A 17,314-nucleotide genomic window follows, 5' to 3' on the forward strand; every position below is an offset into this window, starting at 1 on the left:
GAATACTATTGGTATACATAATTGTTTTTCTAAAAATATACCTGATCATTCTATAATTTCATGGAAAATCAATATACCAGACACTGAACAATCAGATAATTTGAATAGTTTTTCAAATGTTGAGGAATGTGTAGCTCCTTATGACAGATTTGATTTAAAAAATATTCCCTCTGACTTTTTACTTGATACTTGTACTCTAACAAAAGTTAATCAGCTTATTGATAGGCTTGAACAGGGATTGCGTACACAAGGTGATATTGATACAGCCTATAGTGGCTGGTGTGAAATTGTGAAGCATGAAATGTATGAAAAGCTGCCTCATAAGACAATATACGCTGGTACTACTATTACAAGGAAAAACAGAAACTCGAAACCGTGGTGGAATCCGAATTTAACAAGTATTTTTAAGAAACTACATACGGCTGAAAAGGAATGGCTAAAATGTAAAGAAAGAGCCAGAAAAAACAATGTTAAGCACATATATGTATCTATTAGAAAAGAATTTGATAGAGAGGTCCAAAAATGTAAACGTTTCTATTGGTACAAGAAGCAGAATGATATTTTGTCTGACCTAAATGATAAAAATACAGAAAATTTTTGGAAAAGTATTGGGAAGTTGGGTATTATATCTGACCGTAATATCTCTATTCCTATGCAAGTTGTTCTTGAGAATGGAACTGTTTCTTACGAAGTCAAAGCTGTTTTGCAAAAGTGGAAAAATGGTTTTGGTAATTTATTAAATGTAAAAACTGATGATAATAGTTCTACAGCTCATGTTAATTCTTTTACACATAAAGTATCTTGTGACACGCTTGATAATGGAATAAGTATATTAGAAGTTGTAAAAGCAATAGAAACAGCCAAACTAGGTAAAGCAGCAGGGGTTGACAATATTCCTTCAGAGGTTATAAAAAATGATTCTTCTTTGTTTATTCTGCATAGCTTGTTCAATGTATGTTTTGAAACAGGTCAGGTCCCTTCACTCTGGACGAAGAGTATCATAACCCCTATCCCCAAAACAAGTTGTAATGACAAAAGAGATCCGCTCTCTTACCGTGGTATATCACTAGCTGCTACAATGTATAAAATGTATTCTGGTATTTTGAATAACCGTATTGTATCCTGGACTGATGAAAGAGATGTTATTGTTGAAGAGCAAAATGGCTTTCGAAGTAAGCGTAGCACTGTAGATCACATCTCTAGTTTGACAAATATCATTGATACACGCAAGAAAAACCGTCTCTCAACTTTTTGTGCTTTCATTGATTTCAAAAAGGCCTTCGATTCCATTAACAGAAACCGCCTTTGGCAAAAATTAATTGAAATTGGTATATCAACCAAAATGCTATCGGCAGTAAGATCTCTTTACAGTAATATCTCTTCATGTGTACGACTTAATGGATATTTTACTGACTGGTTTTCTGTCAATACAGGCTTACGTCAAGGCTGTTCATTGTCTACTGTTCTTTTTAATATCTACATTAATGATCTAGCATTAATGTTGAAAGGTACAGAGAAGGTGTCTATATTGATAATCAAAAGGTGTGTATTTTGCTTTATGCAGGTGACATTGTCTTGATTGCTGAAAATGAAGCTGATTTGCAATTCATGTTAAATATGTTAAATGATTGGTGTAAAATTAATTGTATGTCTGTTAATACCAGCAAGAGCAATATTGTACATTTTAGACCTACCTCTGTTCAAAGATCTGATTATTTATTTGTATGTGGTGAATCAAAATTAGATTATGTCAGTCAGTGTTTGTACCTTGGTATTATGTTGACAGAACACCTTGATTATAATGTAACAGCAAAAGTTGTTGCCCAGAGTGCTGGACGTGCCCTGGGTCTTCTCATTGCTCGCTTTAAAAACAATGGAGGCTTACCATATGATGTATACACAAAACTGTATTATTCAATTGTTGTCCCAATTATAACATATGGCTCCTCAATTTGGGGAACTAAGGTATTTTCATGTATAAATGCAGTCCACCACCGGGCCATGAGATTCTACCTTGGAACAGGAAAATATACACCAAATGTGGCTGTTTATGGTGAAATGGGTTGGAAGCCAATCCTTATAGATCAGTGGACTTCAGTATGTAATCATTGGTATCGCTGTCTGAGTTATGAAAATACACGTATAAATAAAAAGATCTTTAGCTGGTCCTGTAAGAAAGGTAACTCAAGATGTAAGAACTGGCCATTTATTGTTAAAGAAAAATTTAAGTGTTTAGAGTTAAATGACTTCTTGCAATTACCTTTCTCAAGAAAACGCTTAATTGAAACTATGTCTACTGTTTTGTTAAATACTCATTTAGAAAAATGGTCTACTGACATTTCAAGATTAACTGGTGTAATGGTCACTCATTCATGAAATGTAGCTCCTCCCTCCTTCACCGCACTAGCGTATAGCGTGCCGGTTCTAAGAACGTATACATGTTTGTATTATACTGTTAAATTAGTTATCTTGTATTAGCTGTAGTGAATAAACGTAGTGTTAAACAATCCCGTCTTGGGTCAGTCATTTAGAATACAAATCCCTTTAAGGGTCCGAAATGTTCATATATATAATCAGAACATTACATTGGCGACGAGGATAAAGCGTGCTTTTCGAAGAATTATGGAATACAATTTATCAATTTAATCAGTGCAATAAAACAGTGGATATTTATGAACAATTGAACTATGGCTAGCATTCCGGAATTTCCGAAATTTGAAGTTTACAGTGATGAACAGTCTGCAGGTGTAAGATGGAACAAATATGTCGCGAAATTAGAGAATTTATTTGTGGGAATGAACATAGACAAAAATAAAAGAAAAAAGGCATTGTTATTACACTACTCCGGAGATGAAGTATTTGAAATATACGAGATGCTCAACCTTGGAACTACCGACGACAATTATACAGAAACAAAAACTGCGTTTCATGACTACTTCATGCCAAAAAAGAATAAAGAATTCGAAAGATTTGAGTTTAGAAATCTGAAGCAAAATCAAGGCGAAACAATAGATATGTATGTAACGAAATTACGTCAGAAAGCGGAACATTGTGAATTCAGTGATAAGGATGGTGAAATTAAAAGTCAGATAATACAAGGATGCGTATCAAAGAAATTAAGAATTAAGTGCTTAGAAGAAGAAAAGGAATTGAAAGATATCCTAATTTTAGCAAGAAGTATGGAAATGGCGGAAAAACAAGCACACGCAATGGACAGACATGACAGTCTTCCGGTAAACAAAATTAAGGTAGTAGATGTGTAATAGAGTACCTCCTTTTTGAAGAGTATTCAATTCCTACCATAAACCCACATTTACTGCAATTCTCAGGGGGGGGGGCGTAGGTTCAAGCCCTACTGGGACCATTTTTTTTTCCCCCTTATTTTCGATTTTTTCTAGTAAGTTTTTACTTCTTTCAAGACTTATGATAGATTTATTGTACAAAAATGAAAAAAAAACATTTGCTAAGCGATTTCTTGCTGTTCAAAGTGAATTTACTACTTAAACAGAAGGGATAGAGTTACACATCTGTAAAAATATTGAGTTACATGTGGTAAAAGTTCTCTATTTTGCTTCCATTCTTTAGATTACATATTGTGGAAGAAATTTAGGTAGGATTTACATCTGTCCCAAGGTAATTTTTGAATGAAGTAAGCAAAATTCAAAACAGAAACAAGGATTCGACCTTATTTTTTCAACGTTGAAATAAGAATTCTGTATCATTAAATCCGTTTACTTGAGGAACACTATATAAAATGATATCCACATTTTTATTTTGTGTTTAATAATTGTTTAACTATAGTTTGATGATTCTTTTATTAAAATTAATGGTAAAATGAGTTCTCTGCAAACATTTTATATAGCGTCCATCACTTTGAAATTTTTCTCTACTTGAGCTAGAGGAGATACCACAAGTTATACAAAATTTAGAAAAAACGGCATGGTAAAAGTTGTTTAAAATTTGCAATGCAGTGCAAAACACGGTCATCTTTAAGAATATACCATGCAAATGCCATTTTGTAAACATTGCTATTACACCTCTACTACCTTAAGAAACATCCTTCCCAGCGACGAAAGCCTGAAAATCCTGCTTATCAGAAAGAAATACAGAAGTGTAGAAACTGCGGAGGAACTTATCCACATGCGCGAAAATGCCCAGCCCTTGGCGCAAAATGCAATTACTGCCATAAAAGAAACCATTTCATTGGGGTATGTCGTAAACGGCTGAATTCAAAAGGACAACTACACGAAATATCCGAAAATAACAATGGCTATGAAACAAACAGTGAAGACGAATCTTGTTCTGAAACGGATGTGGCTTTTGGACTTAGTGTTGTAAAGAAAATTTCAAACAAAAAAGTGCCAAAAATAAACTTAAAAGTAAATGGTGTTGATGTGACTTTTCTTGTTGACACAGGAAGTAGCTTGAATATTCTCGACGAGTCTTTAATCGACAAAATGAGACCGAAGCCGAAAATCCGAAAACAAAAACAAAAGCATATGCATTCGGTCAAAACAAACCATTGTCTATAAAGGGAAATACGTATGTGTCATAGAATCGGGTCCTAAATTCGCAACAACGGATTTTCATGTCGTGAACGGTGCATCGGAAAATTTGATAAGTTATGAAACCGCCGTGGAGCTTGAAATTGTATCAGTCATACAGACTATATCTAGTAAAAATGAGAAGTATTCAGACTTATATGACAAATACAAACCAGTGTTCAATGGGCTAGGAAAATTAAAGGATAAGCAAATCAAATTCCATATAGACGAAAGTGTAATACCTACTGCCCAGCCAGCTAGACGCATTCCGTTTCACGTCCGTGATAAGTTGCACAAGAGCTCGAGAAACTTGAAAAACTTGATGTAATTGAAAAAGCCACAGGTGCGACACCCTGGGTCTCGAACTTGGTCGTTGCTCCGAAACCCAAGTCTCCGAATGATGTCAGAATTTGTGTAGATATGAAAAAAGCGAATCTAGCATTAAAGCGTGAAAGACATGTCGTGCCTACAGTGGATGACACAATAATGGAACTAAATGGCTCCACCGTGTTTTCAAAGGTGGACCTTTACAAAGGGTTCCATCAGCTCGAACTTTCCGAGGAATCAAGAAACATGACCGTGTTCGCAAGCCATGTTGGACTTTGGAGGTACAAACGGCTAAATTTCGGTGTAAGTGTAGCCCCAGAAATTTTCCAAAATGAAATACGGCAAGTGATAAATGGATTAAATGGTGTGCTGAACATTTCAGATGACATAATCATTCATGGGAAAACGCAAACAGATCATGACTCGAACTTAGAAGCACTTCTGCAACGGCTACAAGATAGAAATCTGACGCTCAACAAAGAAAAATGTGAATTTGGAAAAAGCAAAATAAAATTCTTCGGATATGTCTTTTCTGAATCGGGAATATCACCAGATCCTGAGAAAATCACTGCTATCAAGAACGTTGAAAAGCCGAAAAATCAGGGCGAGGTTCGATCTTTCCTTGGAATGACAAATTACGTGTCAAGATTTATTGAAAACTACTCTACAATCTCAGAACCCCTCAGACGCTTAACACAGCAAAATCAGCCATTTGAATGGACAACACAGCAGGAAAACGCGTTTCATCAACTGAAAAATGCATTAGTCAGTGACAAGGTCATGGCATATTTTGACCCGTCAAAACAAACAGAACTGGGGGTTGATGGAAGTCCTGTTGGTGTTTCTGCGATCTTAGTTCAAGAAAATCGAATCGTGTCATATGGAAGTAGGTCACTTACACCCGTTTGAGCAACGCTACAGCCAAACAGAGCGTGAGGCATTGGCTTGTGTTTTGGTTGCCAGCATTTCCACCTTTATTTGTTTGGAAAAGAGTTTACATTAATCAGTGATCATCGTTGTTTAGAATCAATATTCAATAACACCAAGCAAATTCAGTCAGCGCGCCTTGAAAGATGGAGGTTAAAATTGACAACTTACAATTTCAAAGTGAAATATCGCGCCGGAAGCCAAATGATCTCAGACTACTGCTCCAGACATCCAGTTAAAGAGCAGCCAGTTGAAAGCTTTGCTGAAGATTACGTCAGGTTTATTGCTCACACGTCAGTGCCAAGTTCATTAACTATGTCTGACATCGCAACTGCCACTCAGAAAGACTGTGTTATTAAGTGCGTAATGGACGCGTTACCGAATAACAGTTGGTCGAAACAATTATGTTACCAAGATGACAGCTTCAGGAGTTATCAAACTGTGAGCGAAGAGCTAACTGTCGTGTCACTCGATGAAGGAAATGTTTTATTGCGCGGCACGCGACTGTGCATTCCTGATTCGCTGCAACAAAAGGTCGTTAAGCTAGCACACGAAGGTCATCAGGGTCGTGTTCGCTGCAAAGCACTTTTGAGAGAAACATGTTGGTTTCCATACATGGATACACGTGTAGATGAAATGTGTAAAAACTGCATACCGTGCATGTCCGCTTCTCCCTCAACAATACAAGAGCCTATAAAACCCAGTCCGTTACCAAAACAACCTTGGGACGAAGTATCCGTGGATTTTTGTGGACCTTTCCCGTCAGGCGAATATTTCATGGTAGTCATATGTGACTATAGCAGATATCCTGTTGTAGAAAAACTCCATAGCCTTTCTGCGCAAACAGTTATTCCACATCTTGAGAAATTATTCAGTTTGTTTTCTATCCCAAGTGTCGTGAAAACTGACAATGGATCTCCATTCAACAGTCAAATCTTCTCGGACTTTGCAGATCGTTTTGGTTTTAAACATAGAAAAATAACACCACTCCATCCGATGGCAAACGGTACAGCAGAAGCTTTTATGAAGCCTTTAGTTAAAACCATGAAAACCGCATCAGCATCAGGAAAGAACTTTAAAACTGAAATCAGTAGTTTCCTCATGAACTATAGGAGTACCCCACATCCAAGCACTGGGCTTTCTCCGTATGAACTCATGTTTAACAGAAAAATGAAAACAAAACTTCCCCAGTTTTCAGTTTTCAGAAAGGATAAGTATGTCAGAGAAAGAGACACTAAAGCAAAGATGAAAAATAAACGTTATGCCGACATCCGACGGAAAACGAAGTATTCAACAATAAAACCTGGAGACAAGGTACTTGTGAAACAAAATATAAGAAATAAACTTGACACACCATTCAGCTCTTCAATCGGTAAGGTAATCTCGGGAAAAGGTTCTATGGTCACAGTTCAACACAATGATCGTACAATTACCCGTGACATATCCCATTTCAAACCTGTAAACTCATTTAACGACAGCGACCAGCGTAAATCCTCTTCCGACGCCGACGGTACCTCACTGCGAAAATCAGGAAGGAAACGAAGACCCCCTAGAAGGTTTATAGACGAATAATAGTAAATACAGTGTGTATAAATTGCCTAAAAAATGTGTCTCAATTACAAAAGAAAAATTCTTAAACTTATGGATTAATTTAGTTGGAAGTGTTCTAATGTTCAGGTCATAATAAAACCTGGAAGTACAAAAAAAAAGTGCGATTCTATTTGTGGCGTGTTTTAAATAGCCAGGTCATAATAAAACCTGTAAAGTGCAAAAAGTGCAATTATACTGCGAAGTGTTATAGCCAGGTCATAATAAAACCTGCAAAGTACATATTCTATTGCGAAACAAATGAGCATAACCACTGCTGGTGGTCATTTAATGTCTAGTGTTTTTTTTTCTTGTTTATAATATAAATATCTGGTTCCACAAACTAGCTCTTTAATTTGCACAGCTGTGGATAATAAAATATCAGCGAACGCTATCACGGGGTGATTAATGAGCGTCGGACAAAATGGACATTAACTTTACAAGCATTTAAAACAAAATTTCATGGTGTTTTCGCAGACTATTCTGGTGTCATGATGAACATTAGATGATAATCCCTTAATTTTACAGACATTATTTCTTGTATTCGGTAATAATGACATTCTCAAGAACAACTACGAACTTATAAATGAATCGTAAATCTGAATATGTGAAGCTTAGTGATTTGACACTGACATTTATTTCGTTCTGGGAAAACGACTCTAACCTCATGAGAAGGAATACATCATTATGCATGACAAATGAGTAAATAGGGAATTGATCGGATACTGTTGATATTTATTTTCTTTAAAGTTTGATGCCTTTCTTTTGTTTGTGTTATAAGCTTCACATTATATTTTGTTCTTAGAAAATACGATTATTATAAGATTTTAAATCTGAAGATAGGAGGGATGTAATGGTCACTCATTCATGAAATGTAGCTCCTCCCTCCTTCACCGCACTAGCGTATAGCGTGCCGGTTCTAAGAACGTATACATGTTTGTATTATACTGTTAAATCAGTTATCTTGTATTAGCTGTAGTGAATAAACGTAGTGTTAAACAATCCCGTCTTGGGTCAGTCATTTAGAATACAAATCCCTTTAAGGGTCCGAAATGAGTAAATAGGGAATTGATCGGATACTGTTGATATTTATTTTCTTTAAAGTTTGATGCCTTTCTTTTGTTTGTGTTATAAGCTTCACATTATATTTTGTTCTTAGAAAATACGATTATTATAAGATTTTAAATCTGAAGATAGGAGGGATGTAATGGTCACTCATTCATGAAATGTAGCTCCTCCCTCCTTCACCGCACTAGCGTATAGCGTGCCGGTTCTAAGAACGTATACATGTTTGTATTATACTGTTAAATCAGTTATCTTGTATTAGCTGTAGTGAATAAACGTAGTGTTAAACAATCCCGTCTTGGGTCAGTCATTTAGAATACAAATCCCTTTAAGGGTCCGAAATGTTCATATATATAATCAGAACATTACAACATTACAATGGTGCTGGTCAAAATAAGTTACGAACCTACAGAATGTTTAAGAATGAGTGTAATGTAGAACCTTATTGTAAGTTGCTTATGCCTTTCTCTCATAGATCTGCATTGTCTAGATTCAGGTGCGGTGTTGCACCCATAAGACTCGAAACGGGTCGTTACGAAGGTTTAACGGAAAATCAAAGATTGTGCCCATTTGGTTGTAATGCTGTAGAATCAGAGATACATGTTATTCTATGCTGTCCGCTTTATACTGTTGAACGAAGACTTCTATTAGAAAAGGTCACTTCTATATTTGTAAACTTTGGTAGTCTAAATGACAATGATAAACTGGTTCTGTTATTCACACATCCAAATTTGATAAGAATAGTTGCAAAAACCTGTTATGATATACTTAAAAAAAGAAGTAATACTTTATATAATATAAATACAGTTTAATGTACCTGTATAGATAGGCTTTTATTTATTTATATTTTTTTTTTACTAAATTGTATGTAGATTCTTTTAAATAATTACAGTATTTTAGTGTTAAGTAAGAGATATCTGCTAATCTGTTCTCTACAAATCTGATTGGTGGGGATACTTGATTCTTTAAGCCATTTTTTACTAGCGCACATTTAGTGCACCTGTCTAATCTGGTTCAGTGTCTTATGACCCTTTTTTTTAATTAAATTTTAGGACACATCTTTGTGTTATGATTAGCAGACATGTCTTGCTTTTTACTGTAATATATGAGAATTGATTTATGTGAAATATGTGATATGTAGAAATTTTATATATATAGTCTCTTGTAATTCAAATTTGAGTGGCCATTTACTTGTGTTTTATTATGTATATGTCATGTTTTTATACTGTAAACATGTAAATGGATGAGACTGAAAATAAACAATAAACTAAACTATGAAACATAAGCTCTGATGAGCTTTTTAACCGACCATTAACAAATATAATTACCCTTTATTTGTTAAACCTTTTTATATTTTTACAACTTCTCTTACACCATTGGTTAGATTTCCACCAATCTGTCAGGTGTTATCCATGATAAGCTGCATTGTTTTATTTATTTTATTTTTTTTTTTTTGTAAAATGTCTGAAAAGTAGTTCTTCAAAATTATGATTTTGTCTATTTTACCATAGTGAAAAATAAATAATTTTGATCTTTGACATTATCTTAAGCCACTATTCACAAACAAAAAATAAAAAGAAAAGAAAAGAAGAAGAAGAAGAATTTAAAAAAAAACTGATAGAGATTAAGCAGATAGAACATATTGTAATATCTTGTGCTTTTACCAGCTTCTTTTATTTGTTATGCCTGTACATTATTCAAAATGTTGTTTCAAAAGCTTATATTTAATATATAAGAGCTTTCAATTCTTTTGTAATGACGGAATTCTGCTTAAACTGGTGGGATACATACATGAGAGATGTTGCTAATTTTACTAACTTCATAGGTCTAATACGGGAAAACCGAAGGGTTTTCCGTCTATAGATAATGTGTACGTGTATATATGTCAAAGTAAACCTATATACCGTTCAACTTGGGAATATGTTCTATACCTTCACCGGTTTTGTTGTTGTTGTTCTCCCATAATTCTACCGGACCTGCTGCCGTGCTTGCGCAATAAATAATTTTCAGGACGACATTTGATAAAATAAAATTTCTTATGAACGATCGGGCGCCACATTATTAAAACAAAGTATTCTATCCAGTTGAAAATTCGCGGTATCAATAGAAGTCGGTGTTATTCGGGTTTCTTCATGAAACGAGTTTATGGATGATTCAAGCGGCCCGCTTTTTGTTTCCAATAATGAATTATGATGTAAGCTACATTACTGCACTGTTTGAATAACAAAACCATTGTTTATTTATTTCTTTGAATGTAGAAAAGTCAATAATTTCAAAAATGTCAATGTAAAACGAATATAGACACGCTGTCCTAACAAAATTTATTTATATACATAATTTTATCACATATTTATGTAACAAGTCACTGTGGTCCAGTGGTTAGCGCACATATTTTCCATGCGCGAGGTCCGAGTTCAAATCGTAAGGTGCTTGAATTTTTTTTTTTTTTTTTTTTTTGTTTAGCTTAGGCCCAATTTAATTTTTTTCTGTATATTTATCACACTTTTTTCAATTACTGGGACACAAATCAATAATAAGTATAGTTAACCAATGTTCTGTCTGTAAATTTTGAACAAAATATCCGAAGGCATGGAAAAGCATATATCGATATTGCTTATCTCCCCTCCCTTCCACAATCTTTCACATACGTTGCAACTACTTTCTAAAAGTCAATTCATTGACTAGAGTTTTAGTAAAATTACACTTGGAAAAAAATGTTGGCTATAAACTTGAGAGGCTCACTACGATCACTATCAAGCTAAGAAATTAACCTTAATCATATTCAAAAAAAGGTCCCAGACTGTTAGCAGTTAGCTAAATTAAATTGAATTTCGACCAAGATCTTCGGGTGTTTGTGTTATATATAAAATTCTGGTCAAGAACTTTTTACAATGAATTTGAAATAAGAATTTCACATGTAAATGGTTGTTTGTCATTCTCACATACACGAGTTTTACCATAGCTGTATTAGTGGAACACAATTTGTCCTAAAAGAGTGTCATTTGACAATAATGGCATTTAAAAGAATTAAAATAGTCCGTGTTTAGGATAGCAGGATTATGTAAGTTCTGGTATCTATACTACAAAAGAATATCAGAACAAGATGATATTGAATGTGATGTTACGCAGGCATAATGTGTAAATTGTTGTGTTTTATTTTTTGGATTGTTTTGTCGTTTTTAGAAACTGTTTGTTTGTAACAAATGAACTGAAAAGAATATGTGCATTTCCGGATTCAGAAATTTGTATTAGAGAAACAAATTGATAGCAAAGGCATGATCGTTGTAAACAGAAACAAAATTGGTAATATTATGTATAAATAAATGACTTGCATTTATCTGTATATAATAAAATATTTATCCAAAACTACTGAGGAAGAGTGTGTTTTAAGCGTGCTCACTGACAACACATAAAGGCCTGATATTGGGTCACTTTTGAATGACTGTTGCACCATATATAATACTATGAGGAAAATTTTGTAAATGACAAAGTGTTCGAATTTATCAATGTTCGTACAGCCCCCATTTTACATACCCTTTTCTGGCGCTCACTTCGTGTGAGTTAAAAATTGCTTACTAGATATAAATTTGAATTATGTAAAGTTTTCAGCAAAAGCATTATTTTGATACCAATAAATGTTAACAATTTGCAGAAATAAAAAAGTGACAGGTCAAAAATCCCCCGTTATCTGTCCGGGTTTATGCAACAGTTTCGTTTTTGTCGTGTTGAGCGACATGTGAAGTTTCCACTTTTCTCTATTTTATCATCAGTACAACTAATGGTGCATTTTAGGACTAGATTCGGTGCACCCAAATATCACTTTAGTATTATCTTTAACTCATGAACACTATTTTCCATTGTCTGTCTAGTCTTGATATATTTGAAGAAATGATTAGATCTATGTTCATTTAAACAAAACTTTTTAAAACATTTCCCCTTCTTATTTTTATAACAATAGCAAAACCATCAGGCTTACTGTCAAAACTGAAAGCCAAACAGAAAATATCAGAAAGAACAATTTAATGCAGAAAAAAAGAAAGAATCCGTATCACTATCACTAGGTTTTCCCGTCAGATAGGCAGCGCCTAATTTCATATTACGTTATTAGTCGTTCCAGCTAACTCCAGAAAAAACAGACAAAAAAATCCCAGGCTAAATCAATCTTTCCTTGGTTTAATGACTATTTTCCCCACCATGCACATACTACTTTGGAACTATTGAGAACATATTCCAAATATAATTTGATTTATTCATTTAATCAAGAGTTCAACATTACCAAGATGGCTGCATAGTCCAAAATTTCGTAATATTTAATAATATGCTGAAGAAGTTCTTTTTACACATTAGCCTACCTATCGAAGAAAATTAGAGAATGGTGCAAATGATAGCTAGACCGATTGGTCCTAATCGGTTTCCATGGTTGCTATCTTCGAGAAATATCTTGCATCATTGTTGTAGGAGAACTTACGTAAGTTCAAAGAGCTCAAAATCGATTCGAACATCAAACCTGGTAAGTCAAGATTTATGTACATGAGCGTCAAAAATGGCCTTTTTACAGAAGGAAAAGAGCCAAGTAATACTCCTTGTATTGGCTGTAAACCTGTTGTAGTCAAACTAACTTAATGTGATCCTAGGAAATATTGGCTTTTTGAGATACTTTTTTCATATACTGGTACTGATGATAAACCCGAACAGAAAATGAGGTTTTTTTACCTGTAACTTTTTTATTTCTGCAAATTAAATCAATGGTCGGTATCAAAATAAAGCTTAACCTTTGCTGAAAACTTTACATAATTCAAATTTATATTTAGTAAGCAAACTCACATGAAGTAAGGGCATGAAAGGGGTATGTAAAAAGGGGACTGTATGAACATTGACTGATGATAAATTCGAACACGTTGTCATTTACAAAATTTTCTTGGTATTATATTGAAACTTTCCCAAAAAAGCTGCAACAGTCATTCCTGATCAAGTAATGAAAAGTTAACAAATGTCAGGCCTTCATGTTTCGACAGTGAGCATACGCAAAAAAACACCCTCTTCCCCAGTAATTTTGGATAAATATTTTTTATACAAATTTATGTAAGTCATTTATTTATACAGAATATTTACCAATTTTGTTTTCGTTTACACCAGTTGGTGTTGGAAGTGGAAACTATTAGATGGTGTGTTCAATTTTATAAATAACTGATTGCAATCGAATATTTCCAAGGTGGTCGACTTTATCATCTGTCCGGGTTTATCATCAGTACCAGTAGGCAAATTTTTTTTATTATATCTCCACTTGTCGTAAGACTAAGATTCTTAGGCTCTATAATGACATTTCCCTGTCTTTTGCATCTTTCAACATTTCAATGTTCAAAAGTCTCATAACCTTTGTTGTTCATGCATTCTGTCACTGCGCTGAGTTTCACTAGAGCATCAAGGTAGATTATTTCAGTGATTTTTGTATTTTGGATAATGATATTAACTGCAATATTATTTGTTGTTTTTAGCGATGTACATACAGCCAAGTAAAACATTTGAAAAAAGAGTACAAAGCTGTGAGAAGACTGATTGCAGGTTCTGATCAGATATTTCTGTCTTCATCAAGGATATGTGCAGGTGAGAGTTATGTCCCTTCTTTTTCAAACTGCCTGGTTTACATGACTATGGCCATATTCCTTGACTAGCAAGAATGGTGTTCTAGGAATTCAAGAGTAATCTTATGATTCTTGTCAAAGGAATAAAATACCAGGTAGTATGTACACTGTTCTGCACTGGTACCCAGCACTGAGATTATCCATAGTAGATAGGAAACAAGACCTGCTTTTCATTGTGGTAAATATTTATCATGTGAATCTTCCAGAACACTGCCCTTTTTCACTTTGTGTTTTCAGTTGTATGCAGAATGTTAGAGTAGTTCAAGGGATATGGCTTAGGGACATAAGAAAACTACCTCAGTATTTAGAGGAGGAGGGCTTTTATTGTTTTTGAAGAGCTGCTTTTTAAAGCCTACCTGCTCTAGACACCAAATAATCAGATCCATATGTTAATATATGATTGATATTGTAATGTGCAGACAACAATATTGCTTAGATTTCATAGCTTGTACCATTGCATCAAGTTAAACATACAAAATCATGGAACAAATAGGCTGTCTCAGTTGTATTGTAGTCAAGTTGAGCTAATCAGATTTCTTTTATATGCCTGAGTGTATACATTTTATCAAAAATACAGTAAAAAAAATCCATATTGTTCCTTTTCAAAAGTTTTGTATTGTATGTTGCCTGACATAGTTCTATAAATAGCGCACACAAAGAAATCACTCATTTTTAATCCAACTTTGACAAATGTTTAAGAATCATTAGATAACAAAGCTAACTAAAATGTGGAGGTCTAAAATAAAAGGGTCATTACAACAGTAACTCATTTGAGATATTGTATTCGGCTCTCATGGATTTTGCAAGGAATTATCACACTCCTCGCTTGCTTGCTTGCTTTATGAGTTTCGATCTGGCAAAATCCACTTGAGCCGAATACAGCATCCCAGATCGAGCTACTATCATAATAATCCTATTATATCTTATTTCAGGTCACCAGTGCTTCTACAGTACTGATAGCAATAAAAATGCAGGAAGTGAAGAAGGCGAAAGAAAGGATAGAGAGAAGAATGAGAAAGAAGAAGAAAGTAGTGGTGATCAGGGAATAGATAAATTACAGTACTGGCTCGGTAACGATGCCTTTAGTCAGTTTTAGCAGTTTGTTACCACATCTCAGTGTAAAATCTTTCAGCTGCTTACCAACTTTAGTGTGAGCCAATGACAGGAAATCAAAAACATGTAGAGCACATTTTAGCTCACCTAAGCATAAGTGCTCAAGGTGAGCTATTGTGATCATCCTGTGTCTGTCATCTGTTGTCAAAAATTTGACTGTTAACACTCTAGAGATCACATTTTTAGCCCGATAGTAAAAACCTTTTTAACACTAGAGGCCAAATTTTATGTTTTGTTTTCATAAAACTTTTTAAGAGTGTTAGTCTGACTCTCTATGAAATCTACTTCAAGTTCAAAACTAGGTTACCTGTGGTCAAAAACTAGGTCTCTAGGTCAAATCTAGGAAAAACCTTTTTAATACTCTAGAGGTCACAGCTTCTGCTTGATCTTTTAAAGATTTTCTCTGTGAAGTTTAGATTAATTTCAAAACTAGGTTACGTGTAGTCAGAAACTAGGTCACTAGGTCAGATGATTGAAACACCTAGAGACCATGCTTTTTACTCGGCCTCATATATCTTTGTCAGAAAGTTTGTCTTTATGAAATCTAGGTCAAGTTTAGAACTTGGTTACCTTAGTTTAGTTTAATCATATTTATTGCATATAATTTTCATTTCTACATACAAAACATACATAATAAATAATCATATATTGAAATGAAAAGAACAGCAAATGGGTTGGACTTAAAGTTATGCCAACATTATAAACAGTCCTCCCCATTTCGTCATTAATACGTAGATTAAACCGATAACGGAATATATTTTCAAGTGAAGGATAAATAAAAAGACACAAAAAGGAAAAAAATGATTGAGTAATAGATGAAAAGGAAAAAAAAAATGTTATGTGCTGTTCTGTTCCAAGCAAAGTTACCCAAGGTCTTAGACTAGGCCATTAGGTCAAATTATAGAAAAACATTGTTAACATGCTAGAGGCCACATTTACCATATGAGCCGTGCCATGAGAAAACCAACATAGTGGGTGTGCGACCAGCATGGATCCAGACCAGCCTGCGCATTCGCGCAGTCTGGTCAGGCTCCATGCTGTTCGCTTTTAAAGCCTATTGGAATTGGAGAAACTGTTAGCGAACAGCATGGATCCTGACCAGACTGCGCGGATGCGCAGGCTGGTCTGGATCCATGCTGGTCGCAAAGCCACTATGTTGGTTTTCTCATGGCGCGGCTCATATGATCTTCATAAAACTCAGAATATTTGTCATTTTGAAATATAAGCTAGTTTCAAAATTAGGTTACATGAGATTAGAAACTGTGTCACTGGGTCAAATCATGGATTACCTTGTTAACTCTGAGGCCACATTTTCTACTTGATCATCCTAAATCTTTGTTGGAAAGTGCATCTCTGTGAAATCTAGGTCAAGTTCAAACCTTAGTTTTCTGTTGTCTTAAACTAGATCATAAGGTTGTATCATAAAAAAACTTTGTAAACATCCTAGAGCCCACATTTTTGACTTTATCTTTATAAAACTTTGTCACAATGTTTGTCTTTATGAAATCTAGTTCAAGTTAAAAACTTAATTATCTAGGTGAAAAACTAAGTCATAAGGTCAAATTGTAGAAAGTCATTGTTAATTCTCAAAAGACCACATTTTCTACCTGACTTGGTGGCAGTGTTTGTCTGTTAAATACTGTAAAAATTTTGTGTCACTTGAGAATAAACTAGGGCATTAGATCAGATCATAGAAAAACCTCATTAACACTTTAGAGGATATTTTTTAGTGCAGACGTCATAAATCTTTGTCAGAATGTTTTTCTAAATGAAATCTAGGTCAAGTTCAAACACAAGGTCAGTTCATTAAAAACTTGCTTAATTATTTACCTGATTTACTTTAAGATATTAAGCAGGGGAAATATCGGTGAAATGAATAAAATCAATGAAATGAAATAGGTGTGAAATTCTGATAGAATACCAGAGTCATTTTCCCTAAATCTCCTGATAATCAAAAGAGATTTGAGCCGCGCCATGAGAAAACCAACATAGTGGGTTTGCAACCAGCATGGATCCAGACCAGCCTGCGCATCCACGCAGTCTGGTCAGAATCCATGCTGTTCACTTTCAAAGCCTATTGCAATCAGAGAAACTGTTAGCGAACAGCAT

At 34.5% G+C, this 17,314-nt stretch overlaps 3 protein-coding genes across 3 annotated transcripts in view; all 3 read left to right on the forward strand.

Annotated features, from left to right (window-relative positions):
• Positions 1-2,687: 2,687 nt before the first annotated feature.
• Positions 2,688-4,532, forward strand: LOC128558043 (uncharacterized). Its single transcript, XM_053546816.1, has 2 exons — positions 2,688-3,248; positions 4,053-4,532. Exons 1-2 carry the CDS (start codon positions 2,688-2,690, stop codon positions 4,530-4,532), a joined length of 1,041 nt encoding a protein of 346 aa, XP_053402791.1.
• A 1,470-nt stretch (positions 4,533-6,002) lies between these two features.
• On the forward strand, positions 6,003-7,370 carry LOC128558044 (uncharacterized protein K02A2.6-like). The gene has a single exon (XM_053546817.1). The coding sequence runs from the start codon at positions 6,003-6,005 to the stop codon at positions 7,368-7,370; it is 1,368 nt and encodes a 455-aa protein (XP_053402792.1).
• A 5,350-nt stretch (positions 7,371-12,720) lies between these two features.
• Positions 12,721-17,314, forward strand: part of LOC128557747 (paraplegin-like) — a 65,884-nt gene continuing 61,290 nt past the window's right edge. Inside the window, exons 1-3 of the mRNA XM_053545921.1 lie at positions 12,721-12,960; positions 13,946-14,054; positions 15,025-15,162. Of these exons, the coding sequence (XP_053401896.1) occupies positions 12,823-12,960; positions 13,946-14,054; positions 15,025-15,162 (385 nt within the window). The 5' untranslated portion in view covers positions 12,721-12,822. The remainder of the gene's footprint in view (positions 12,961-13,945; positions 14,055-15,024; positions 15,163-17,314) is intronic.

This window comes from Mercenaria mercenaria, chromosome 6 (genome assembly GCF_021730395.1).
Source record: "Mercenaria mercenaria strain notata chromosome 6, MADL_Memer_1, whole genome shotgun sequence".
NCBI classification, from domain to species: Eukaryota; Metazoa; Mollusca; class Bivalvia; order Venerida; family Veneridae; genus Mercenaria; species Mercenaria mercenaria.

Excerpts from the sequence above, each read along its gene's own strand:
- LOC128558043 (XM_053546816.1), top strand. The coding sequence starts at position 2,688 with ATGGCTAGCATTCCGGAATTTCCGAAATTTGAAGTTTACAGTGATGAA. Across the intron at positions 3,249-4,052 it reads TTCCGGTAAACAAAATTAAG|AAACATCCTTCCCAGCGACG; the intron begins GTAGTAGATGTG and ends TACTACCTTAAG.
- LOC128558044 (XM_053546817.1), top strand. The coding sequence starts at position 6,003 with ATGATCTCAGACTACTGCTCCAGACATCCAGTTAAAGAGCAGCCAGTT.